Source organism: Camellia sinensis, chromosome 11 (assembly GCF_055761805.1).
Source record: "Camellia sinensis isolate YWXY chromosome 11, ASM5576180v1, whole genome shotgun sequence".
In the NCBI taxonomy this organism is placed as follows: Eukaryota; Viridiplantae; Streptophyta; class Magnoliopsida; order Ericales; family Theaceae; genus Camellia; species Camellia sinensis.
The window spans coordinates 48,111,945-48,137,573 of record NC_138971.1 but is presented as its reverse complement, the minus strand read 5'-3'; the positions used below and the strand labels follow the sequence as shown (position 1 = coordinate 48,137,573).

The 25,629-nt window shown below is 33.8% G+C and overlaps 1 protein-coding gene and 1 non-coding gene across 4 annotated transcripts; one reads left to right on the top strand and one right to left on the bottom strand.

Moving 5' to 3' along the window:
- Positions 1-1,815: 1,815 nt before the first annotated feature.
- Positions 1,816-25,171, top strand: LOC114268885 (putative RNA-dependent RNA polymerase 1). 2 transcript variants are annotated; one of them, XM_028210115.2, is made up of 5 exons: positions 1,816-2,003; positions 13,050-13,587; positions 17,800-19,673; positions 20,126-20,276; positions 24,135-25,171. In XM_028210115.2, the coding sequence occupies exons 2-5, from the start codon at positions 13,069-13,071 to the stop codon at positions 24,963-24,965; spliced, it is 3,375 nt and encodes a 1,124-aa protein (XP_028065916.2). In that variant the 5' UTR covers positions 1,816-2,003; positions 13,050-13,068; the 3' UTR covers positions 24,966-25,171. The 2 variants fall into 2 exon arrangements, with proteins under 2 accessions (XP_028065916.2, XP_082749980.1); XM_082893854.1 differs by having other exon boundaries at positions 1,871-2,003; positions 13,268-13,587.
- On the bottom strand, positions 5,188-15,943 carry LOC114268886 (uncharacterized). Of its 2 annotated transcripts, none has more exons than XR_003631449.2 (2): positions 15,505-15,943; positions 5,188-7,438 (listed from the first exon to the last, which is right to left on the bottom strand). It is a non-coding gene; the product is annotated as an uncharacterized LOC114268886 (transcript). The 2 variants fall into 2 exon arrangements; XR_003631450.2 differs by having other exon boundaries at positions 5,859-6,857; positions 15,505-15,882.
- Positions 25,172-25,629: the final 458 nt, after the last annotated feature.

Below are 25,629 nucleotides of genomic sequence, written 5' to 3'. Positions count from 1 at the left end.
TATGCACAGATTGTTATGTTAGATAGAAATGCTAACTGTGCAATTCAATCTAGTAACCACAGGAGGTTATGTGGTGATTTCCAAACGTAAGGGGGTTAAATCATACGCGACCTAAACTATAGGAGGTAAAGTGAAGTTTGCCCTAATTAGAAAGTAGAAATAATCTTCAATTGTTAAATAATTATTTTTTAAAAAAAAGTATTTAAGTATCAATAAATTATAAATAGTGATCTTATGAACTTTTTTTTTTTTTTTTTTTTTTAATGGATCTAAAAGTCTCATTCTAGTATCAATTACATAAAAGACTAAGCATAAACGTGTGTTATGTATTGAGGGACAAATGTAACACTTCAATTAATGTAATATACAAAAACTTCTTAGTGTATTTTTTTTTTTTTTTTAAACATAGCATTCTAATATGACACTTCAATGTAACACGAGAAAACCACATTAACAGAAATGTAGGCCACTAATCCTTTCAAAAGAATCTTGCACACCTCACCTTTCTATTTCCATCCCAAAAACAAATAAAAAATTTAAAAAATAAATCACAAAATGACATTCACTTAGACTCAAATAGTACGAAATCAAATAAATACAATTTTTTAAAACAAAAAAAAACTAATTGATTCATAAAAAAATTCTTAAGACCAAATGGATCAATATTCTTTCATGTGAGATTTATGGGTAAATTTTTCATATTTTACTTGATATATTGTAAATAGAAATTGCACAAAATAATTTAAAATAAAAGAATATACTGTATAAATAACTCAGAGTACACTCAACAGTTGTTTAAGAAAAAACTTCAGGTTTAAGAAAAAAAAACTTTGTTAAGGAATCATTTTTTTCTTGCTCGCTAGGGGGGGGGGGGGGGGGATTGTTTAAGAAAGAATTTAAGAAATTTTTTTTCTTGTTAAGGCCTTGTTTGGGAATAGGCCCGGCCCTGAAATTTCCGGAGCGCAAAGCCGATAATCAGCTAATAAATATCACTAGATTATTTGAGACCATTTACATATATATATATATTTTTTCATTCAATGACAAATTTTTAGTATAAGTAGCGAAAGATAATTCTTCTTGATGATGCCGATTGTATAAATACCAATATTATAATAACAATTGAGCAAAAGACAAGATAAATATTTAATTAATTGAATAGAAAAAAAAACTCACCTGTGTTGTGCTGCTCTGAATTCTTGAGAAATTCGTTAGTGCATTATTGTGTCGTTTCTCTCAAATTTTTGGGAAAATTGAATTAAGAGTTAAGGTTAAAAGTTAAATAAGGAGAGAGAATGAACCTTTTAATTTTGAATGAGCCTTTTAATTTGGCCTTCTTTAATTTTTTTTTGACTTAAAAGCATACATAATATATTACACTAAACTATAATAGGAGAGACCATTTTTTGGGTCTATTTTGAAGGGCCCTACGCCATGGCCTGGTGGACTTATGCCTAGGCCGGCCCTGTTTGGGAATAAATTTTTTTAATAACTTTTTGACTTTTTGATTAAAATATGATGTAAAAAAAATTAATATGTTTGTGTTAACTTTTTAGTTTTTTACGAAAAGATGTACAATAAGTAGAGAGAAAAAGAAATCTTTAACTTTTTAGTATAAGTTATTAGTTTTTGATTTTTTTAATAATTTTTTAATTTTTAAACTAAAAAATAATGTTGTCAAACGAGTGTTAAATAACTCACACAACTGTTTAAGAAAAGAAAAGAAAAAAACATTGGCACATTCAACAGTGGCCCAATTTGCTTGCTCGCTAAGGAATCATTTTTTTCCAAATTTTGTTTTTTTTGGGAGACTTTGATAGTCAATTCCTAGACAACTTTTTCTCACTGTTGTGGAAGAATGTCTCTTTTCTCCATCTCAAATAGTATAATGCCTATACAAAATGTGTATATACACTACATTTGCCTCTCTCCTATAAATTTGGTACGTTCTGTGAGCTCCTTCAGGTTTTGCTTGTCTGATAATAGGAGCTCTGCATCTTCTTGTGAGTCTCTCTCTCTCTCTCTCTCTCTCTACTTGTATTAACTTTGATCAAATTGTCTCTTTATCTGTCAATATTCTTGGTATGTAAGCTGTTTTTTAGTTACTGATTTTGCTTCTTCAAGATTCATTCTTTGTGGGTAAAACCCATTGTGGAGTCTTTGTTCTGATTCCCAGTAGTCTATTTATACAGTTTATTAGAAAACCCAAAAGAAAATGAAACTAAAAAGAACAAAAGTTTCAATTGATAGAATCAGAGATGGCTTTGGGTTAACATGTCTGTTTCAATTCCTAATTAAGTGTTCATATTCTAGTTTGGTTAACATGTCTGTTTCAATTGATATTATGGCTTAATCCATTTAATATTTTTAATGGTATGGTTCATGTTAGCTAGAATTTTATTAATTTTAATTTTGAATTTTTTTTTTTTTTTGAAGCAACTTTTACATGTATTGTCTATTTTTATGAAAAGCAATGCCTGCATTTGGGAAATAACATGATTTTTTTAATATAATTTAGTACATTAATTGAAGTATTCTCTTATATTTGGAAGCTTTTTTTCGAAACTCTTAATTCTGAAAATAGTTATAATATTAGAAGCAGTGTCATGTTTAGCTGGCATTTGGGATTAAAACACTATTTTATCTACAATCAAATTAATTTAATAATCAATAGACTAAAAGGAAAATGTTTGACACTTTCGTTTGGGAAGTGGGTTGGTTTTTTGACTTTTTGACTTTTTTAACCATTTTAACCTGGGCTAAAAAGCTTGATTTGGGAATGACTTTTTGACTTTTTTTGTGAGAGAAGAGTGTAATGATTATAAATTGGATGTGACGTTTTGTTTGTTGTAACTAAAATAACCTATTTTGTCTTTTATGACTATTTTAGCAAAAAAAGCCCAAAAAGCCTCTTCCCAAACAGAGGCTCCCACAATTTGATCTCATAATAATATAGCATGATAGGACCCAGAGCCACATGGTGACCTCCCCTGTTTTTTTTTTTTTTTGTTTTTTTTTTTTTTTGTTTTTTTTTTTTTTATTTTAACATATGTATATAAATAAAATTTTAAACAAAAATAATAATTAAAATAACATATAAATAGTGATTGTTTTATTGAAAATAAAGTGACTACAACAAATTATATTTTTATGTATACAAATTTTGTGAAAAAATTTCAATATAAAGGTAATATCTATCATTATTAATATGCAAATATAATTAATCTCACTATATATATGTAAAAATTAATAGAGTGTTAGTTCTATTTACATATAGAGTTCACCCTTCATATGTTGCTTTACTATTGGTTAGTGATATCATATGTCAATAATGACTTCATATTACTATTATACGAAATTTTTATTCAAATTTTGTAAAAATTTAATTTATCTTACAATTATATAATTTATTTTACGACTTAAATATATAATGTTTTAACATTGTCCATAATACACTAGTTACACGCAATATTTTCTTTTCGATTTTACTCAAAGTTAATTATAAATTTTATGTGAAATACTTTTGTAATAATTTATTAAAACTTTTGTACTTAATATTAATTCAAAAATTATTATCTTCTTATTGTTAGTTATGAAAAAAAAAAAAATTGTAATTAATAAATACCGTTTTTTATTTTATTTTCCGACTCTGTCACTAATAAGACCCAGCTTTTGATTCGTGGGTCTCTAGTGTTTCTCTTTCTTAAGTGTCCTAGTGGTTGAGCCCGCTACCGGATAGAATGCTAGAAAGATAGCATTGCTCTGGATTGACACTAATTAAACTTGTTAATTTTGCTCTTAACCACTCGAGGGCAAACTGAAATCCCTGCATTAGTTAATTGTGTCTAGTGACACATACACAGCCAAAAAATTGTTTTGGGAGGGGGGAAGGGATATTTGTTTAAAACAATTATGCTAGATAACTTTAACACATGGAATTTTTTTTTTTTTTTTAACCTTAAAAAAAAATATGTAAAACATAATAACAATTATTCACCAAATAAGAAGTCACAATAAGTTAATTATAGTTTTAGCACTACTCATCAATTATAGATTACAATTAAAAAAATTATGATAATTGTAACCAAATGATCACGATGTTTATCAATAATTACAAAAAAAAAAACAAAAACAAAAACAAAAACAGAAGCCTACAAAATTTGTATTTATTGGTATGTGCCTTAGATAGCTTTAGGTGTTTGATCTCTCATGAACCCTAAGAAATTCTAATAATACTTTTATATGGGATAATAGATCTGATCTGTTCTGTTCTTCTATAACATCGCTTGTTTGTTTTATTCTTTCTTTTTTTTTTTTTCTTTTTCCTTAACAAAGAAAGAAAAAAGGATTGTATGAGTGTATTACCTAAAAGAGACTTAAAATAGTAACAAGAACACCTAGACTATATATTTAAGCATCATTGTTCATATGTGCAAAAATACATTTGCTTGTATAGGACAATTTTTTTTATTTTTTATTTTTTTCTTTCACATTCTCATGAGGGGCAAGTGCCCCTTCTCGTCTCAAAAATCAAATCAATGAACATTAGATGTGTGGATAGTTGTTCTCTCAATTTTGTTTTCTACTTTCTTTTTCCATTTTTTGTTTTTGAATTTTCAAAAAGCTGATCCACATGCATTTCTTTAATTGCATATTGCAACCTCTTGATTTCCTTTTTCCTTTTTTTTTTCGATGAAATGATCTGTGTTCTTCAACTTATTGATTTTGAGACAGATTTTGGTGATTTAAAATGAGAAGGAAAAAAAAAAAAAAAAAAAAAACAGAAGATCAAGTTGCAGTCACATCTCACTTAAATACTTTTTGCTCATGCCAGTAGACAAATTGATTGCATTTCTTTTAACCTGTTTTCTGCTTTTTATGTGTTGTGTGAGGTTTATCTGTTGAAAGTGTCCTCCTAGAGGGGGGTGAATGGGACTAAACAAAATTTTCACTTTATCCTCTTATGAATCTTATGTTTGGTCTTTAACAAATTATCTTTACCAAGTCACTAAGATTTTGTCTTTACTTAGTTGAGCTTGAAAATTAGCTAATTTTCTAACTCATCTCAATGAGATTATTTGTTTATTTTATTAATTTTAATCATTTGAGTTTAGAGCATACATTCAAATTAATGTGTGGCTTCAACAAATATGGAGTTAAATTCTAAGCTAACACAGTCACAACATATGCAATCAAATATAAGTTCCTTTCAATTAACATGTGAGTGTTGCACTCATCTCATTCACATATAAGTATAAGATTTATAGTGGTGTGGCACACCGTTGTGCCTACATCCACTCTTGGCATACCTTCTCGGAATTTCTCTACTAAACATGTGTTTTCGTTATGTTCACCTGAAACCGTTGTGCCTACATCCACTCTCCATTTTTTTAAAATCACTGTATCGCGTGTCTATAAAAAAAATGTAGAATTAGAGTTAGTTTTTATTAATATTGATTGTTTATAATTGTAATATTAATCTAGATAGCATATAAACTTATATGAAAACATATTTTATTGTCGTGTGCCAGCCGTGTTCGTGTCTCCATTTTTTTAAAATCACTGTATCGCGTGTCTGCATCTGTATCCGTATTCGTGCTTCTTAGACTATAAACGACTAGTTGTCCTTAAAACAACCTCCAGTTGGCCTGCCAAAATTTCCCACTTGGTCGGCCAAGCCATTTGGGCATGGTTTTAGGACATCCAATTTGGTTGACCATGAGTCCATGACTAATGTTTTGTTAGACCAAACAATGGGTACATAAAACTCTTCTCTAGATCCTGCTTTGGTCGATCAACCTATGTGGTTTGGTTGGCCAACTGACTTGACAGAATCTCTGTCGAGTAATATTAATTCCTTTTCTTAAGATATTCCTGGTTTCTGCCTTGTCATCTATCCAAAATACAAACAATTACACCAGTGGTTCAAAGAGCTAGAGAGAGATACAATTAAGGATGCTCTAATGGCTTACATCTTTCAGAACAAAGGGTTTTGATTTCACAAACTAGAATAATGTCTAGAGAAGTTAGAATAATGTCTGGATATGTTTTGACCGGAGGAACCACAATGAGTACACTTGCGATCACCACATGGAACGGAACCACCACCACGAGAATATCCGCCACGAGAACCACCACCACCGTGGGAGCCATGAGAAGAACTACCACGGGAATTATAGCCACGAGAACTAGTATAAGAGCCACGATGACTTGAGTTGCCATGAAAAGCACCATAGAGATGACCACAATCACTACTATTAGAGATCAATGTAGATGAGGATACAGATGGAGAAGAGGAGCCAGATATGACATGACTCTGTTCCAAGGATGAACGCAACAAGCGAGAATCATTAGCAGTAGAAGGTAACTTCTCACTAGCAAGAATCTGATCCCTGTAACTTTGCGAGTTAGAATCTAGGCTTGTGAGTAAGGATGCCATCATAAACTCTTCCCAATATTTCTTCTGTTAAGCTAAATCCGTAGTAAATGGACGATGTTGCAATAATTGATCCCACAAATTCTTAAGGCCATTGTAATAGTCTGAAAGGGAATGACCACTCTGCCGAGTAGCAAAGATTTGTTTGTACAACTTACAAACTCGAGAAACGTTACTCTGATGGAAAATGACTCGGCAAGAGAGTTCCAAATTTGTTTAGACGTTTCGCAAAATTCAACGGTAGTAGTAACCCGAGGTTCCAAACTATGCCAAAGTCACCACATAAAACCGAAGTCATAACTAGACCAATCATCATACTATTTACCATTTGGTTTGAAAGGGAGATAATTTCTTCTTGCCACGTAAGAAAACCTTCACTACGTGAGCCCAAGCCAAATAGTTCAACCATTTAATTTCTTGGCTGTAATAGATTTAGGCATCTCATTATCTTTAACCATTGGGGGCTTTGCCTCAGCCATGATAATCAGGCACACAAATATCAAAAAGCAAAAAATAAATATAGGGCAATATCACAAGCAACGAAGAAACCCAATCAACAATCTCAACAAAGAATGACCCAACACACACCCAACAATTGGGAGAACACCAACACAGCAGCAAGGAAATAAAAAAATAAATAGGGACTCGATCTGTCAGGAGGTAAAATTTTCGAGCACCGTGAGGAACCAAACACAAACTCTAACCCAACGCCAACAAATCAAACAAAACAACCTCAAGGATACATCTCCTATCAATTTCGACACCCAGGGTTTGTGTTCCAACCAGTAAAATCCTCGAATAACACTCCAAATCACAGATTAAAAAAATGAGACCAAAAAACTCGAAAATCATTCAAAAATCAGAAACTCACATCAATTGTTGTAAAAAAATTCCACAAAAAATTACGATTATTATCAGAAGGGAAAAACGAGCCTGATCCGTATAGGTTATGATGTCAAGCTGATGTCATCGTACCGATGATAACGGCCCCGTTTGGTGTACCTATTAAAACAACTTATACATTATAACTTAACAAATTATAGATTATGACTTTAATCATAAGTTGTTAATCTGTTTGGTATAGCTGTTAAATTATAAATTTAAGTTGCTGAGTAGTGTTTGTTAAATAAGCTGTGGAATAGCTTTTTCAATTAATTTTTATTATTTATTATTTACTACTTGTCTACATTTCTCATAAATAATAATAATAATAATAACCTACAGTCCACTTGGGTCTTTTTCTATTTTTTTTTAAAAAATAATAAAATAAAATATAAGAGTATAACCATAAATTAACATGTCCATAGCAGAAGCTGATAATCAGAAGCAAGGGGTAAGCAGCTTCTCAGAATTAGCTTTTTTTGAGTTAAAATAAGCTATTAGAATCAGAAACTGTTTGAAATAAGTTTAACCAAACAGTCTAAAATAACTTTTTCAAAGCTAAAAGCTATAAGTTAGCTTTAAAAAGCTGAAACAAACAACCCCAATGTCAGCATGTCTCTACCACCTCACGATGATCTCCAGAATCTGCTGAACACTTTCTAGAGGAGAATCGGTAGATTTGATACCAAGTTAGAGTGTAAAACATGTGAAACTAGGGTTAGATTATAGATAAGAAGAAGAGAAGAAAATAGGGTTTTGGGTTATTAATTAAACCCTCCACGAACAACTTGTATTTATATGAAAGAAAAGACAGAAAATACAATATGACCATAGTACACCTTCAACTTAACATAAAAAATAACGTATGACTATTCTAACAGAGAGAGAATGAAAAAAGTGAGGAAAAAGAAGAGAGTACCTCTATTTATAGTGAAGGGACAAAATGGGTTGTAGGGCCCAAGATTACATAAAATATAAAGTAAAAAATCCCAAAAGTTGGGCCCAAAACATGGTTGAAATGTCTTAGTGTTTTTGTCAAGTGTCAACATCTCAAAGAGAGGTGTCGACACCCACGTGCATAGGTGCGAAGGAACAAGTTCAACACAGGCGCGACACCAACACCAGGAAGCCCAGGTGTTGACACCAGGAAGGAAGCAGTGTGCACTAAATCACTCCATGCCAGACAGTGTCGACCCCAAGATGCCTAGGTGTCAACACTTCCAAGTAATGTGCACCTGGGTCTCTCCAGTCTAGACGGTGTTGACACCAGGAAGAGAGTGTCGACACCCGAAAATAGCAAGTAGAGGGAGGGAAGAAAGGCAAGTGTCGACACCCAGAACAAGATTTCAAGGTCCTAAAGCATATTTCTGACAGATCTGTACACAATTAGACATCCTAATCAAAGTATAGATCGGATTTTTCACTCAACTAACACCAAAATACACCAACCAAAGGATTTTAAATAACAGAGTAGTGGAATTAAATGCATCCCAAAGGCTTAATAAGCATGAATGTTACAAATCTCCAAAGTCTCCAAGGCTTCTAGGCTTTCCAATGTGCTCCCCACAACAATGGTTTAGGTTTCTATCTTAGATCGCACATACAAAGTCACAAAATTACCAACCTATGCTAGTCCTAGTCTATGTTACATGGACTTAGGTAGGAATATCAGGTGTGGGTGCATGTCCAAGCATCATACATTCGTAAACTTAAAATTTAATATACTTTTTTCAAAAGTGGTGGGCACATCATGGGAACTTATATATATATATATATATTGCATATTGTATAATATTAGTAGATGTGATATTGTAAATTATATAAAAAATGAGTTCAAAATTAAATAGAATTTAAGGAAAATATGGTACTTCTATCTCTCATCCATGTGAGACTATAAATGTTTCTTTACTAGGAAATGTAAGTTTCTTTTTCTTCATACATAATAAAAATTCAGAGGATTCAAGTGTCTAAAATGGGTATGGGTGTGTCAGCCATATATCTCACACCATTACCGTTGTCATATTTGGTAGACACGAGTACTTTGTTTGGGGTAAATTGAAGAGTCCATATAACACTAGCATGAAAGAAGAGAAGGGGAACAAAGATGAAGCAAGAAGAGAAGCAAATGGAAGGGGGAGATCATTTTAGAGATGAAGAGAAGAAGAGAAAAAGGAAAGGGGGGAAAATAATACCAATGCAATATCCTTTCTTAAATACTATGTTAAACTCTCCAAAACCTATTACATATAGGCCTATTTATAGGAATCCTATGAAGCCTTAATTCAAGTTACCCAAAAAATAAAAAAAATAATAATAATAAATAAAAGTAATAATAATTAAATCTTAAATCATAAAATAAACCTAATAACTCCTGAAATAAATGGATACTAAAATAAATTACTAAATCTCTAATTAATTCTTTTTCCAATTCCTTTTCCTTAGCCATCAGTAGTTCTTGGTGATGATACACCTGATATCTCTTGGCATTGTATGTCTTGAGGAACATGAAATTATTGCCTCTTACTTTGTACAATCATTTTAGTTGGTGGCTTTTTGGGTTTGATTGTAGAAAAGAGGCAAAAAAGGAGAAGATGAAAAAGATATTGTAGAAATGAAGTTTATATTCTTCTTGTTGATTAACATATTTTATTAATTATGGAGACTGCATAGGAACCGTTAAAGCATCTAAGGAGTAAGATGACCTGAAACTATAGACAATTTTTTTCGCATATGATAATAATAATAATAATTATTAAAAAAGAAATTTTATCTACTGTTTTATGTATTCAAAAATTTCAAGATGATATTTTAAATCAAAAATTTTTACTTCGTGTTAATTGTAAATCTGCTAAATATATTTTAGAAAAAGATGTTCAAAATCTTACTAGTAAACAAATTTTTGCCCGTTGGAAAGCTATTTTAAGCATTTTTGATTTTGATATTACTTATATACCTGGTTGTCAAAATTCCCTACCTGATTTTCTTACCCGGGAATTTTTACAGGGTGTAAAGGATGACCACACCATTTACTTCTTACCATAAATCCCGAATTACTTATTTCAACACCCGAATTAAACAACTTACCCATCGTATTCACCGCCTCAAATTAGCCAGACCAACTACCAAAAGAGCCCAATATATCAATTACCATCAAATTCAAGCCCGTCGCAATTTACTTGCTCACAATTACAACTGTTTACACCATCATCAAGATTATTTAGATCTTCTTTCTGGCTGCTAACCATTGTTTCTTTCTCAACAGATGTCCCGTCCAAGGCCTCCCTCCAAGGCTTTGGTCCCATCTTCCAGTAAACCCAATCAACTTATTGTCCCTCCTTTAGAGTCAGTCACCCAATCTCATTCACTTGACATGGTTAACCGTTACCAAACTCTTGGTAACATCTATCGTCCTGATTACTCATCTATATTGGCCTCCGATCCCTTTGCATCTAGCCAATCAGTTTCAGTTACTCCATTCCCAGTTAACCCCATTAAACCATCCTGATCTGAGTACACCAATTCACATGTTACTAACCTGTTCTACAAAGAACCCAGTCACCCAAAAAATCAAACCATCAATGAAATTGCTAAATTCCATTTTGGCTCTGGATGCCATTTCATCCTTTCACATCCAGAGAAACCCTTTCCTATTACAAAGACATTCTACTCCATCACCATTCAATTTTGATCAAGCCAATCCAGGATCGAACCTATACTTACAAGATCCTATATCATTCAATTTATATTCACAACATTGTTTCCATGGCTGAATGGGATAATCCTAACCAGCTTCGTGATTTGCCTGGTTATCCCATTCAATATAATTACCATGATTACGTTGATGCTTGGTTCAAGATTTTCTTGTACCAAAATGAAACTTTCAGTCATTCTTGATTCATCTCATTTGATCAAAAATTCAAATCTGAAATACCTACCTGGTTTCTGAGATGGTGGACTCACTATGGCACCATTTCAGATATCCTCCCTGATGATCTCCGTGAAATAGTTAATTATTTTGCCTCTGTTTATCCATTTACTGCTCATCAAAGACAATTTCCATTATTGCTCATCTTTATATCCAAATACAAAATTCCATGGATATTTAAATGGCAATATAGGATTGATGATAACATCATCATTCGCCAACACACCGTTAAATGGTGGGTAAAGTTCAATGTGCCCAGAATTCTTGAGATTGTTCAAGAAGAATTCCCACCTGATCAGTATGCTCCAACTCCTACCCTTGCTAAAGCTCAGCAGAACCCAACTGCTGCAATTACTCAAGGAAGTCAGCCCAGCCTTCCTCCAGTCAACCTTGGAAGCCCCTCATCCAGTGGTTCCAAGCCCAAATCATTCAAATCAAAGTCTAAAGCTGTTGCTACCCAGCCAGCCCAATCAAAGGCCAAATCACAGTCCATTTCACCTCCTGCTCAGCCCAAAGTCAAGTCCAAGAATAAATCCAAGTCATCCAAGGAAGATATGATCCAGTTAGCTCACCAACTTTTGAATCAAGCTAAAGCCCAATCCACCGATTCAGACAGTTCAGAAGAAGGTTCAAAAGGTTCAAAACGAGCCCACTCCTCTGAAGAATCAACTAATCAATGTTCCGGACCAAAGTTTCAAGATGCTCAGGATCCGTTTTCATAATCAACATTGGATTCCATATAGATAAAAATTAGCTTCAGTCAATACTCTTTTGAGAAAAATTGCCAATTTATATTTATATTGATTCCATTATTCACATGTTCCACCGAAAGTAATGAATAATAAAAGTTATTGTTCACTTTTACTGTTCACTGTCACTATTGACCCAATCAACTTTGTCTAAAGCTGCTCAACTATTCAATCAATCAACCGAAAGCAACCGAAAGCAACCGACAGCATCTGTTTTATCCCATGCGCTGCCAGCTACTTTCATCAGTCACATGTTGCTTTTCTTTTCTTTGTTTTGTATATAATGTAATCAAGTTGAACTCATTCGGCAGACTTGGAAATTCTTAGAAACACTATATTCTGGAAAAAATCCAAGAGCTCTGAGTGAAAACCAACATCTTGTAACCTACTTAAGATCTTTGCAGTTGCTGCTATTGTAATTGTAAGTTAAAAGTTTTAATTAAATGTTTTGTTTGTTGTAAATTTTAAATTTCTGTATTTTCTGTTTATCAATTTTGTTTCCTTTTGATTTCGTAATCCATCTCCTTCATTCTCTATGTGCTTCCGCTCTAAGGCCTCGTTTGGGAACAGGCTAATTTAGTAACTTTTTGGCTATTTGGCTAAAATATGAACTAAAAAAAACTAGTATGTTTGGGATGACTTTTTGGCTAATTACGAAAATATGTGCAAAAAGTAGAGAGAAAAGAGAATCTTTGACTTTTTGGTATGAGTTGTTGGTTTTTTGGCTAATTTAGTAACTTTTTGACTAAAACAGAGCCTTCCCAAACGAGGCCTAATAATAATAATTATTATTATTATTTTCATATTACAGTGTGTGTCAGACCGTACTTTCAAGTTATAGCCTTTTACTACTCAAATGCTTTCAAGCATCAGGTGGTATATTTCACAATTAGCCAATTATTTGTTTTTGTTTTTGTTTTACTTCCAATTGTAATTGTGCTTTCGATTCTCACATTTTATGTATTATAGTAGGAAGTCTTATCTTTTCATTTCGTTTCCTTACTGTTCTTTTCTTATTCGCCATTCCTAATTAAGTATTGTCATAATGAGACTGCAGGTAAAGTCACTTGGATTTGATGGGTAAGACAATTGACTTGGCTGGGTTTCATTGCCTTGTGTCTGAGGAAACTGTTAAGGAATTGGTAGAGCAATACACAGGAACGGGAACTGTATATCTTGTACAGGTTAAGGAGCCCAGAAAAAAAGAGTCAAGAGTATATGCCAGAGTTCAATTCACAACTGTTGAAAATGCTGATCTTATTATCTCTTTGGCAGATGAAAGGAAAATATATTATGAAACTTCTTATTTGAAGGCTTACCCAAAGGAATTTGATATTGAACGAGAGCCAAAGGTGTACGTGCATGACATGGAGGCTGAAACTTTGTATTTTGGATGTCAGACCTCAAAGGACATGTTTTCAGCGCTCTGGAAAAGTGAAAATGTCCCTGTGGAATTTTGGTTTCACCGAAGAAAACTGCGTTTCTTCCTGTCCTACCTTTCTGTCGAGTACAAGCTTGAGCTACTTTATGAGAACATCTGGCAGATTGAGCTTCGTTGTCCACCTGATAAATCCGAAAAATTTCTTCTTATTCAGGTTTGTTCCACTTGGATGTTTTACCATTAGCATTCCATTATTTGCTTTTCTCTGTACCCTTGCTTCTCAATAAACTGACGTCCTTTTGAACACTTTTACGCCCATGGATCAAATTACTTGTGTGTCTAGATCGGGTGGTTATTTGGATTTTGATTATGTGAAATTATTTTTGATTTTGCTATCTGCAAGCAACATCACAACTTATCATAAAGAAAAACAGCATCACAATTTAGTATGTCTCAGCAATTTTGGAATGACTAGAGATTCAAATTTTACAGTCTTCATCAAGTGATTAGTGTTGAATTTATAAATTTTTGATGACATAGGCTGTTTGATTCATTGTTTCAGGGTGTCATAATAGACATACCTGATGGAACTACCATATTTTGTGGAATCTAGCGAAGCTGAACTCGATTTGATAAAATGTTTGAGGTGCTTAGGGGTATTTAGATGATCTTGGAAGGGAGGACTTTTGTGAATGAAATGTTGGTGCAAAATTGGTAAATGTGATGGAAGGAGATAAAACATAAAATAATTAGGATTGCTTTAATGTGCGTTATAGCGCCACTTTCTTTAAGACGATATTGGCCCCCACCAATTCTGTCGAATATGGTGTGCACTGGATTACCCGCAAATCTCCCTCCAAGATACAATGAAGCCCAGTTTAAAAATTGATATCTGACTACGTTATATACGAACAAAATCAGATTCCGAATACCTTTGGATTTTTCTAATCCACCAAGTAGAAGAGGAAAATAGCAATATGAATTCTTAGAGAGAAAATCCATGAAAATTCTATGGATTTCGTATTTTCCAACCTATTCTGCCTTTATATAAGCATGGGTTTGTGTCCCCTTAGATCAAAAGTCGTGTCCATTAGATTAAAAAATAACACCCTTTGGATCCAAGAGTCAGGTCTTTTGATTTAAATCCAATGGTTACACCTCATGATTTAAATCCAAAAGTCCATCTTTCTAATAATTCATATACCTAAATTATATATTTAAATGTATATAAATTAGGCTTCTCAGCTTCAAACTCAACCTTAACATAGGATGAACATCCCAAAGCTGACTCCAATAAGAATATCATCAAACTTTGAGTTAGCCATCCAAAAATTAAAGAATTTGAAAGGTCTCTTCCTCACACAATTAGGCCAAATGGTGACAATAACAGAACAATGATCAGAAGCAGCTTCAGATTCTGGAAAGTAATCTTGCCAAACATAGTTCACCAAGGCCCTATCAATTCTACTCTTTTTATCCCCCATACCACCACTCTTATTAGACCACGTAAACCAGAATCTTTTGGCAGTTAGACCATCAACTTCAATGTCCACCAGATATGCATTAAACTCAGAAGCAGCCGTCCTATCAAACCCTTGAGAAGTAAATCTTTTATTAGATCTTCTCACAGCATTAAAGTCACCCAACAGAATCCAGGCATCAGAATTAACCCAGGTTTGATTCACAAGATTAATAGTGAAGTATTAATAATCCTATTAAATTAGTTTGGTATTCACTATGCAATTGGATTAATATCCATTGGATTAAAAATCCCACTCCTATCCCATTATTAATAATCCTACAAATTTGTTGGATTAATTATCCATTGAATTAATAATTCTATGAGTAATGCTAGAGACCCCAAATTCTCCCAAATTCTATGATTAATAATTCTAACCCAAAATGTTAAAACATAGCATAATTGGGACCACGAATTAATAATCTCAATTCTATGCTCTAGTCCACTCAATCAAACATGCCCATAATGTAGACCTCGCAACTCATACCAATGCAAGCTCCTATCAGATACCTGTGTCGACACGACATGGGTGCGGGTGTGAGATCTGTGTCAGATTCGCCTCTTCTCTCTCGGACACGGCTAATCAAAAAGGAAGGAGGTTGAGATACTTACATTGATGTTGGGTTCAAGATCTTGATCGTGTCTTTTGATCTTCTTCTCTGTCTCGATCTCCTTCTCTCTTTATCATGATCTCCTTCTCTTCCTCGATATCTCTCTCGATCGTGCTGTGCGTGTGTGAGAGAAGAGAATAGACAGACTCCATCGTGTTGCTGTGCGTGTGAGAGAGAAGCGAAGAGGAGAATGACACACTACATCTTGCTGCTGCTCTGTCTTTCGATCTGCTTGTTTGTGTCAAAGCTGCTACTGCTTTTGTTTGTATCAAGCCCTAATGGCCGGACCAAATAAATAAATAAATAACTTAAATCCAAATAAATAAATAGAAAGTTTGGCTTCTCATTTGTATCATAATAATTAATATTATAAATTATAATAGGCTTAGACCCAAAAAAAATAAAGAAAATATTTAAACTTATTAGTTAGTTTGTATCATAATAAATTTTAATGGGTTGAATCCATATAAATAAATAAAATATGTAAATCTATTTATAAACTCTATTCAACATAACATGACCTATCATATGTTTGATCTTATTTATAAAAAAAATTATTCATATAATAATTATATTTAAAAAATAATTATTTAACTCATCTTTATATAATGAATATATTTTAAAAATAATTATTTAACGTATTTCTATATCCGTATTCATATTTAAATCCATATTCACGTATCTTTAATTTTTAATTTTGAAGTGTCCGATCCCCTAATATGCATATGTACCTGATATCCATGTCCAAATCCATGTAAGGTACCCAACATTATGAATATAATCCCAATTGAATGGCAAAAAATTCCTACGAGTAGAGGGTAAATTGTCTAGTCTAACCTTAGTTTCAACAATGCCCAATAAGGACAAATTATGATCCTTAATAAGCTGCCTAACTTCAACTTGCTTAATAGGATCATTAAGGCCCCTAATATTCTGAGAACCAATCCTAATAATTTCTTCTTAACAGTTTTCCTACGCCCCTTCACAATAGGTGCACCATGCCCACCATTAACAGATGGAGAACCCTGTATAACAGGTTCAGGAGAGGCAGAGACAGCTTTACCAAGTGCAGCAGGTTCATCAGCAAAATTTATAGAATCAGGGCAATTAACATCATTAGCTGCCCAGCCACAAAACCTTATGTGGGTTTATTTTCAGAGGTAGAATAAAGAAGATTTATAATAAGGGGATTAGATAAAATTATGTTTGCTTGTTGATAGTTGTTAAATTATTTTTATATAAAATAATAAAAAAATACAAAAAAATTAAACATTAATATTCAAAAAAAAAAAAATCTCAATATATAAAAAATAAAAAAATTTCTAATCCCTTCACTATTTTTTTAATACTCTAATACGACCTCCACCTCTTCCATCCCAATCACCCTTCCAACCTATGTCTTAATCCCCTCCTCCATCTTAATCATTTCCCTAATTCTACAAACAAACACAACATTAAATAACCCCACCATCGTACTCACATTCCATCCTTCACCCTCCAAAACAAACGTGGCCTTAGAAACCACACTGGAATCATTAGTTGGGTCAAAAGTCCACCAGAGGAGCATCATCCAACACAGCCTTAGATAACAACAGTCTTGGATTTTACAACTCAAACTCTTTCCTTAACAGGGGAAACCACTGCATCTCCAGAAGGTACACTCGGACAAGAAGCCGCACCATGACCAAACACAAAACTGTAGTAGAACATTTTGATGGCTTACATGGGTACAGCATCCCAATTTCAATACACCCTCCATTAGCCATCGTGAGATCTATAGACTGAGGAAGTTTGGCTTGAACACCAATCTCCACCCAAATCCTAGCAAAGCTGATTCTCTTGCATGATTCAGTCATCTTATCAGCATGGAGGGGTTTCCCAACAGCACTAGCAGTATAACTCAAACAAGAAGGGTTCTTTAACAAATGGAATTAAAAAAATAAGGTATCCTTAATTATCTTTGTATTGATTGGTAACTTTAGTTTTTCGTAGATGTGAGAAGATTTCTTGAAGAATAGCTGTGGCAAATCCATTTCTAGCAGTATTTTAATAGAATGTGAAAGTACCACATCTTTCTACTCTGCATAGCAAAAAGCAATACATTTGTCTTATTTTCCTTACAAGTTTGGGCTGGTTTGATGCTTGCCATCGCTATTGTCAAATCATGTTGATCTAAATTATTTTCTTAGGATTGTTATTGTTGTTGTTACTACTGGAAAATCACTTCAACTAGCTTTCTCGCTTGTACATTATAAATAAGGTCAATTTTTGATATTTTTCCCTGTTTGAATTCTAGTTGCTTGGTGCTTGTCGAATCTACAAGAAATGTGAAGAATCTGCTGACAGCTATTCTAAGGAAACTCCTGAGTACCAATGGGTCAGGGAAACTGATTTCACTCCATTATTCTGCCTTGGTCAATCTTCTGCTATATGTTTGGAGCTTCCGTCTGGTGTTCCAGTTCTAAACTTCAGTGAATATTTTGCTTATTATAAAGAAAATGAAGGCCCATTCATTTTGGAGAGTGGTCTCCCTTTTTCTTGCAATTTGGATCTAGTACCCATTGTGGGTCCTCCTCATGAACTTGACTTGCCATATAAAATATTATTTAAGATCTGTATATTGGTTCAGCAAGGGTACCTTGCAGGACCAACACTTGATAATAATTTCTATCGGTTAGTTAATCCGCAGAGAATGAACATCGCACTTATAGAGCATGCCCTAGAGAAGCTATATCATTCGAAAGAATGCTGCTATGAACCTGTAAGGTGGCTTGTGGAGCAATATATAAAATACCCCACCTTAAGGAAACTTCCCAAAACACCTGATATTACTTTAGACAACGGATTGATGTATGTACATAGGGTTCAAATAACCCCATGCAAAGTGTTTTTCTCTGGTCCAGAGGTTAATATGTCTAATCGTGTTTTACGCCATTATTCTGAATATATTGATAATTTTCTCCGGGTTTCTTTTGTTGATGAGGAATTCGATAAGTTGTTTTCAACAGATTTATCCCCACGGGTAGCTTCTTCAAATGAGGAAACAAGAACCGGCATTTATAGAAGGATACTGTCGATTCTTAGAGATGGAATTGTTATTGGAAATAAGAAGTTCGATTTTCTTGCCTTCTCGTCAAGTCAGTTAAAGGGAAATTCTGTATGGATGTTTGCTTCAAGTGATCGGGTTACTGCTGCTGATATAAGAAAGTGGATGGGTGATTTTCGTCGGATTAGAAATGTGGCTAAATATGCTGCTAGACTTGGTCAATCTTTCAGTTCCTCTAGGGAAACTTTGAGTGTTAGTAGGCATGAAATTGAACCTATTCCTGATGTAGAGGTTGTAACAGGTGGAAACAAATATGTTTTCTCTGATGGAATTGGGAAAATATCTGCTGACTTTGCTCAGAGTGTGGCCAAGAAATGTGGTCTTGAACTTACTCCATCTGCCTTTCAGATTCGATATGGTGGGTACAAAGGAGTTGTGGCTGTTGATCCCTCATCATCAATGAAAATGTCATTGAGAATGAGTATGTCTAAATATGAGTCAGACCACACAAAATTGGATGTTTTGAGATGGAGCGGTTATATGCCTTCTTTCTTGAATCGCCAATTTATCACTCTTTTGTCTACACTTGGGGTTGAGGATCATATCTTTGAAAAAAGGCAAAGTGAAGTAATAGAAGAATTGGATAACATGTTAACAGATTCGTTAAGGGCATGGGAGGCATTGGAATTGATGTGTACAGGAGAGAACACCAACATTCTCAAGGAAATGCTTTTGTGTGGGTATAAGCCTGATGCTGAACCATTCCTCTCGATGATGTTGCAAACATTTAGGGCAGCAAAGTTGCTGGGACTACGGACTAAAGCAAGGATATTTGTTCCAAAGGGAAGGTTCATGTTGGGATGTCTAGATGAAACCAGAACCTTGGAATATGGGCAGGTTTTTGTGCAAATTTCTGGGGTTGGTCATAGGGCATTTTATGATGATTCCCTTCTCATGCCTAGTGACAGTGACTCAGACCAGCCTAATTTTATTGTTCAAGGGAAGGTATTTGTTGCTAAAAATCCTTGCTTGCATCCGGGTGATGTTCGTGTCTTAAATGCTGTTAATGTGCCAGCTTTGCACCATATGGTGGATTGTGTTGTTTTTCCACAGAAAGGATTGAGGTAAATGTCGTCATACTTTCCTTGTAGGATCTTCTAAGAATTCTAGTGTCTTGCTTTAAGTTTCCAGAGGGTGACCTATAAGTCATATTACGTAGTGTTCTTTAAATTGTTTAAACAACTTTGAATAATTTGCTGGTAAATCTGCTAGATTAAAGAATCTTATTCAGTTGTTTTAATTGAAGAAAAATAGAGAGGCAATTTGCATAGTCTGACTGAGAATTTATTTTTCAAAATCCACCTCAACTTTATCTACCAAACATCAAGTAATGTTTTATGTGGGACTTGGTTAAGCTCTAGGTGTCCCTAATAGTAGTTCATAAACTAGTTGTAGTTATCTATTTATTTTGTTTTATTTTTTTGATGCTGTTAAATTTGACTGGTTTTATTTTGTTAGGGATAAACAAATTTCTTCTATATTAATGGTTACTAATTTTAGTTCACTCTGGTAGCAGACCTCATCCGAATGAATGTTCTGGGAGTGATTTGGATGGAGACATTTATTTTGTCTGTTGGGACCCTGATCTGATTCCACCGCAGCAAGTTAAACCCATGGACTATACTCCTGCACCTAGTATGCTGTTGGATCATGATGTCACAATTGAGGTAATACTTTTCACATCTTTATGGCCTTTGCCAAAAGCTTTTATTTTATATTTTTGCTTTTTGGGTTAAAATCCACAAAAAGATAAAATAGCCAATAAGACAAAATGTCAGATCAAATCAAACTCCATAATTATTTTACTTTTTCTCTCACAAACATCACATCCAATTACAAAAAAATCCAACCATCTTCCTAAATACAAATATTTTAACCTACTAAAATAACCAAAAATTAAAATAACCTACTAAAATGGCCAACTTCCCAAACGAGGCTTATATGTTGGAGTGGTTTCCTTGATTTGTAAAGATATGCATTTGAGATTTGATTTATTATTTCTTGCTCTTGCCTTCTCAGAGGCCCACTTCCCTCCTGCAAGGGAGCAGTGAAACATTATCCTTCTGATTCACCTAGTTGTTATTGTTTTTTGAAGAAGCTTTCTGTGTTCTATTCGTCATTATCTTGCTTTTCTTATTCATTGACTGACAAGAAGGCCATCAATAAATCAACATCTTAGAAGTCAGTATATAATGTAGATAGAAATTCTGAACTTGTAAATTCTCATTCTGGTGAATTTTGTGCTATTTGTTTTCTAAACAGGATTGTGGAAGTAATATAATCATCAGTAATTGAAAATAAGCTTAGAGAACATGTTAAGATGGCTTGGTTATTTGTAACGAAAACTGCAAATATAACATTCAGGGAGTAATATGATCAGTCTAAATAGGGTTTATTACACTTTATACCCTTAAACTATTGCCAAATTGTTTATTTAGTTCTTGCATTATCGATTGAGTCTACTAATTTTTTATATTATTTAAATCAAAGTCTATTTAGTTCCTAAACTATCAATTGAATCTATTAAGTCCCTAAAGTAGTTAATTCAAACCTATTTAGTGCCTGAAAGGATTACAAAAATAAAATATAAGCCCATAAGTATTATAAATTAGTACAAGCCCCCATCTAATTAAAATTTTATTTAAAAAAAATTCTCTTAAATTTTTATTGTCGTCCTTGAAAATTGGACGTCTTATCTTATGGTGTATTTCCTTTATAAGAGTAAGAGTAATTATTTATAGTATTTTTTTACTTATTTTCTACAATGGCCACATGCTGTTTTTATCTAATATTATATGTCAGATTTCGTTCATAATTTATGATTTATTATTTTTAAGTTTTTTGTTGAATTCTTTCTATACTTAATTAATGTATTATTTTGTTCTATTATTATTTACAGCCAAGTGTTATTATTTAAATTATTTAATTCTACTTTTTTAGTATATTTAATACTCATATAATTTTATTGGTAAGATTGAGAAACTAGACTTTAGTATTAATTTAAACACACAACGAAATAAAACACTTTTTTAAAGACAAAATAAAAATTGAAGATTTTTCTATAATAAAATCTTAATTAGGTGGAGTCTTTTACTAATTTATAATATTCATGAGTTTATATTTTATTTTTGTAATCTTTTTAGGGACTAAATATGTTTGAATTAAATATTTTAAGGACCTAATAGATTCAATCTATAGTTTAAGGACTAAAATAGACTTTGATTTATATACGCTAGAGATTGAATAGACTTAATCGATAGCTCAGAGACAATTTTGCAATAGTTTAAGGATAGAAAGTTTAATAAAGCCCTCTAAATATAAATATTAGGGGGAGGGGAAGATCTAAATTGACATGAGATGTGGTAGTAGAAAAGAATATTAATTTATTAACTTTAATTGAGCATATAGCATGTGACAGAGCTGAATGAATTGATTTGGGCATAGGCTTAGTTTGGTTTGGTTTAATTAGTTTTTCGCCGTTGTAAATCACCACTTTGAGTAGTCTATGGTGCTGCTAACAGTTGATTCGTTTTGGGGTCTTATATGATGCAAAGGTTGAGTGCCTTGCTTTTGAAGGTGATTTGAAATTGAAATTCCAGCTACTATTGGTGGAAGTTCTAGCAAGGAACTACTTTAGGGTTTTAGAGGAAGAAAAATAGCTTACAAGTACTGTGAGTGCAACCTATTCAGGGAGTGAACCAACTGTAAACTCTGTTCTGTTTTCATTTGTCTGGGTAGTCCTGCAGTGTTGGGTGGTCAGTATTGAGTCAATCCCTGCAGCCTCCAGGCAATTGGTGAAAGCTAACCCCAGCTGGCTTTTGTTTGTTTGAGGTCGCACAGTTTGATGATTGTAGGGCTGGGAAAAAGGTTAAAGCTGTGGAAGCTGGCTTTTGGGTTGAAAAATCAAGGAAAAAGTGATGACTATGAAAAATATGAATAATCCAACTTTGTAGAGAATTAGCCAAAAAAGTGAAGAAGTTATATTCTGGAAATCACTCATACAACTTGTCAGAGGGTTGGGTTGCTGCACATAATCTTTTAGGAGCTCAAATATCAAGAAGATGATGTGAGACTCGCATGTAGATTATAGATACATTTTAAGTGATTAGGCTTGTTAGAGGTTTTTGATTTAATCTTGATGTATTTTGAATTTATGATGTCATGCCAACATGGCAGCCATGTCATTCCAAGTGGATACCAAGGTGGCCTATTGGGAATTCAGAGTTCCTTGGACTTGACATAAAATGGAAGACTTTCGATGCAACTACCTTCATTTAATCTTTGAATTAAACCCTTTTGTTTTTTTGATGAAGGTGGAAGTAGTGCGAGTTCTTTTAAGTTTTTGATAGTTGGAAGTTTAGAAGACTGCAAGTATAAATATTTTATTGGAATCTGAGGATGTAGCCATTGACTACTATTATGATATTTGAATGAATTATAGAGCTATGCTCTTTTCCTACTCCTCTTTGTGATTTCTTGTTCATCAACCTTCTTCTTCCTCCTCCTCGTTCACCGCCTCATAGAGGTTTATGTCATAGAATTTTAGTAGTATTAGGCTGCACTGTTAGGTAGACTAAATTTTAGATGATATTCTCCAGTCTTTTGAAGCTTTATAAAAAGGCTTGATTGATGTTAAACAAAAGGGCAAAATACATTTTGTACCTCTGTACTTACACCTAGTTGCACTTTACCCCGTGACCTTTTAACTGTCTTACTGAAATCCCTAAACTTTGAGTCAAGTTACAATTGAGCCTAGTTATATAATATTGTTTCAAAACTTGACGGAGGGACTAAAGTTTAGGGATAAAGTGAGACTTTGGTAAAAGTACAAGGGTGTTAAGGACTAAAGTGGAGGGATTAAAGTGGAATTTTGATAAAAATGCAAGAATGCTTAGTGTAATTAATAATACTATGACGTGGTTGTTCTTCGATAGTTTTCGAAACAAAATTACACAAATGGGCTCAATTGCAACTTGACTTGATGCCTAGGGGATGATTGAGACAATTAAAAAGTTAAGGGACAAAGTGGGATTGGATGTATAGTGTAGGCGTGTAAAGTAAAATTTAGCCTATACAAAATTAGACTTTGAAGAGATGAATAATTAGTTCATCAAGCTTGTGTGTTCTCTCTCTCTCTCTACCCCCTCTTCTTCTTCCTCTTCTCTAATCTTCTCTCTCCTTTCTCTATCCTCTTCTCTCTCTCTCTCCTCTTCTTCTCTCTATGTTTCTCTCTCAGCTTCTCTGATTCTGATAAAGCTACTAACATTCCTATAATAAATCTACTAACAAAACAAAAAGACAAGGTAAATAAATAAATTTAAATTAAAACTCACTAGAAGTAGTCATGCACTGCACAGAATCACTCTTGAATATTTAATGCTTGGCTTATGTTCCTGTTCACTCCAGATATTTGATTTAACTCCAAACTAGTCTTGTTCAAATGTTCCATCCCATTTTGAAGAACATGTTTCTTTGTTTTATTTGTCATGTCACTGTTTATTTATTTATTTTTGGGTGCACTGCAGGAAGTCCAGGAATATTTTGCAAACTACATAGTTAACAACAGTTTAGGAATCATTTCGAATGCCCACACAGTTTTTGCAGATAAAGAACCTTCGAAAGCAATGAGCGATCCTTGTATAGCGCTGGCAAAGCTATCCTCGATTGCAGTTGACTTCGCAAAGACTGGTGTGCCGGCTGAGATACCGCCAGATTTGCGTGTCAAAGAATATCCAGATTTTATGGAAAAGTCTGACAAGTCCACCTATGAATCAAAACGTGTGCTGGGAAAGCTCTTCCGGGCAGTGAAAGACATTTCGCCACAGTCGAGCTCTATCAAATCCTTCACGAAGGAAGTGGCAGAGAATTCGTATGATCCTGATATGGAAGTGGATGGTTTTGAGGATTACATAGACGATGCTTTTGATTGCAAAAATGTGTATGATGACAAGTTGGGAAACCTTATGGATTGTTATGGGATCCAAACAGAAGGTGAAATACTCAGTGGCAGTATTATGACAATGTCGAAATTTTTTGACCAGAAAAAAGCTGAGAAAGATGTTGGCTTTGCCGTGAGGTCGTTGAGGAAGGAAGCAAGGTCATGGTTCAACACAAGTGGAAGTGAATCAGATGCTGAAACCGATGACGTATACGCAAAAGCATCTGCTTGGTACTATGTTACCTATCATCCTAGTTATTGGGGTCGCTCTAACGAGGGAACGGATCGCGAGCATTTCCTTAGCTTTCCGTGGTGTGTTTATGATAAGCTGATCCACATCAAGAAGGAGAAATCTAGGAGGCTTCTCCATATGTCCTCCGTTGAAAAACAACTCAGTTCTGGATTGAGCTTGGGATAGAAAGTCAGCGTCACGCCGGTTTGATGTTGTCATTTTGAAGCATTTAAACATGGCGTAAACTGTGCAATATCACTCGACAAAATGTTAGTATGATGTGTATGTATTTTATCTTCGCTATGGATTTTGGGTGTTTATTTTCCTGAATTATTTGATGTAAATTAACCATGCTGATGATTGGGAGTGTAGTGTATTGTCTTTTTTTCTCACTTTAGTATTGCTTAGAACTGGTTGCTCGACGCAATGCTGTCCCCTGGAGCATTTTCCATATGGTGAATTTCAGTGGCTTTTGAGCAGAGACTTGCGATTTGTGCGCGAGTCCTGTTTAGGCACCTAAAACCAAAGCAAAATGGAATAGGACTCAAATGTGGAATCTAATGCAATTTGGAAACACATTAATAGCCAAGAAAGGGCTTGGAGCATAAAAAAAAGTTGGCTCAAGGAACTTCTTCTCCAGGGATAACAAGAGCTACCATTTGTTCTACAGTTTTGCTAGTGGAATCTCAAATACTGAAAGTAAAAAAAGATGAACGAAGAAGACAAGTTTGTTTTTTCCAAAATCGCCTCATTTGCGATTGAGAGCAATGAATAGCAGATTTTTTTTCTTGCTGTTCGGGTCCATAAATTCGAACTGGGTTATATTGTGATAGTACCGGTCAAACAGTTC

Bases quoted from the DNA above. Each gene is read 5' to 3' on its own strand.
- LOC114268885 (XM_028210115.2), top strand. From the start codon at position 13,069: ATGGGTAAGACAATTGACTTGGCTGGGTTTCATTGCCTTGTGTCTGAG. The intron at 19,674-20,125 runs GTAAATGTCGTC...CTCTGGTAGCAG, and splicing joins TTTCCACAGAAAGGATTGAG to ACCTCATCCGAATGAATGTT. The intron at 20,277-24,134 runs GTAATACTTTTC...GGTGCACTGCAG, and splicing joins ATCATGATGTCACAATTGAG to GAAGTCCAGGAATATTTTGC.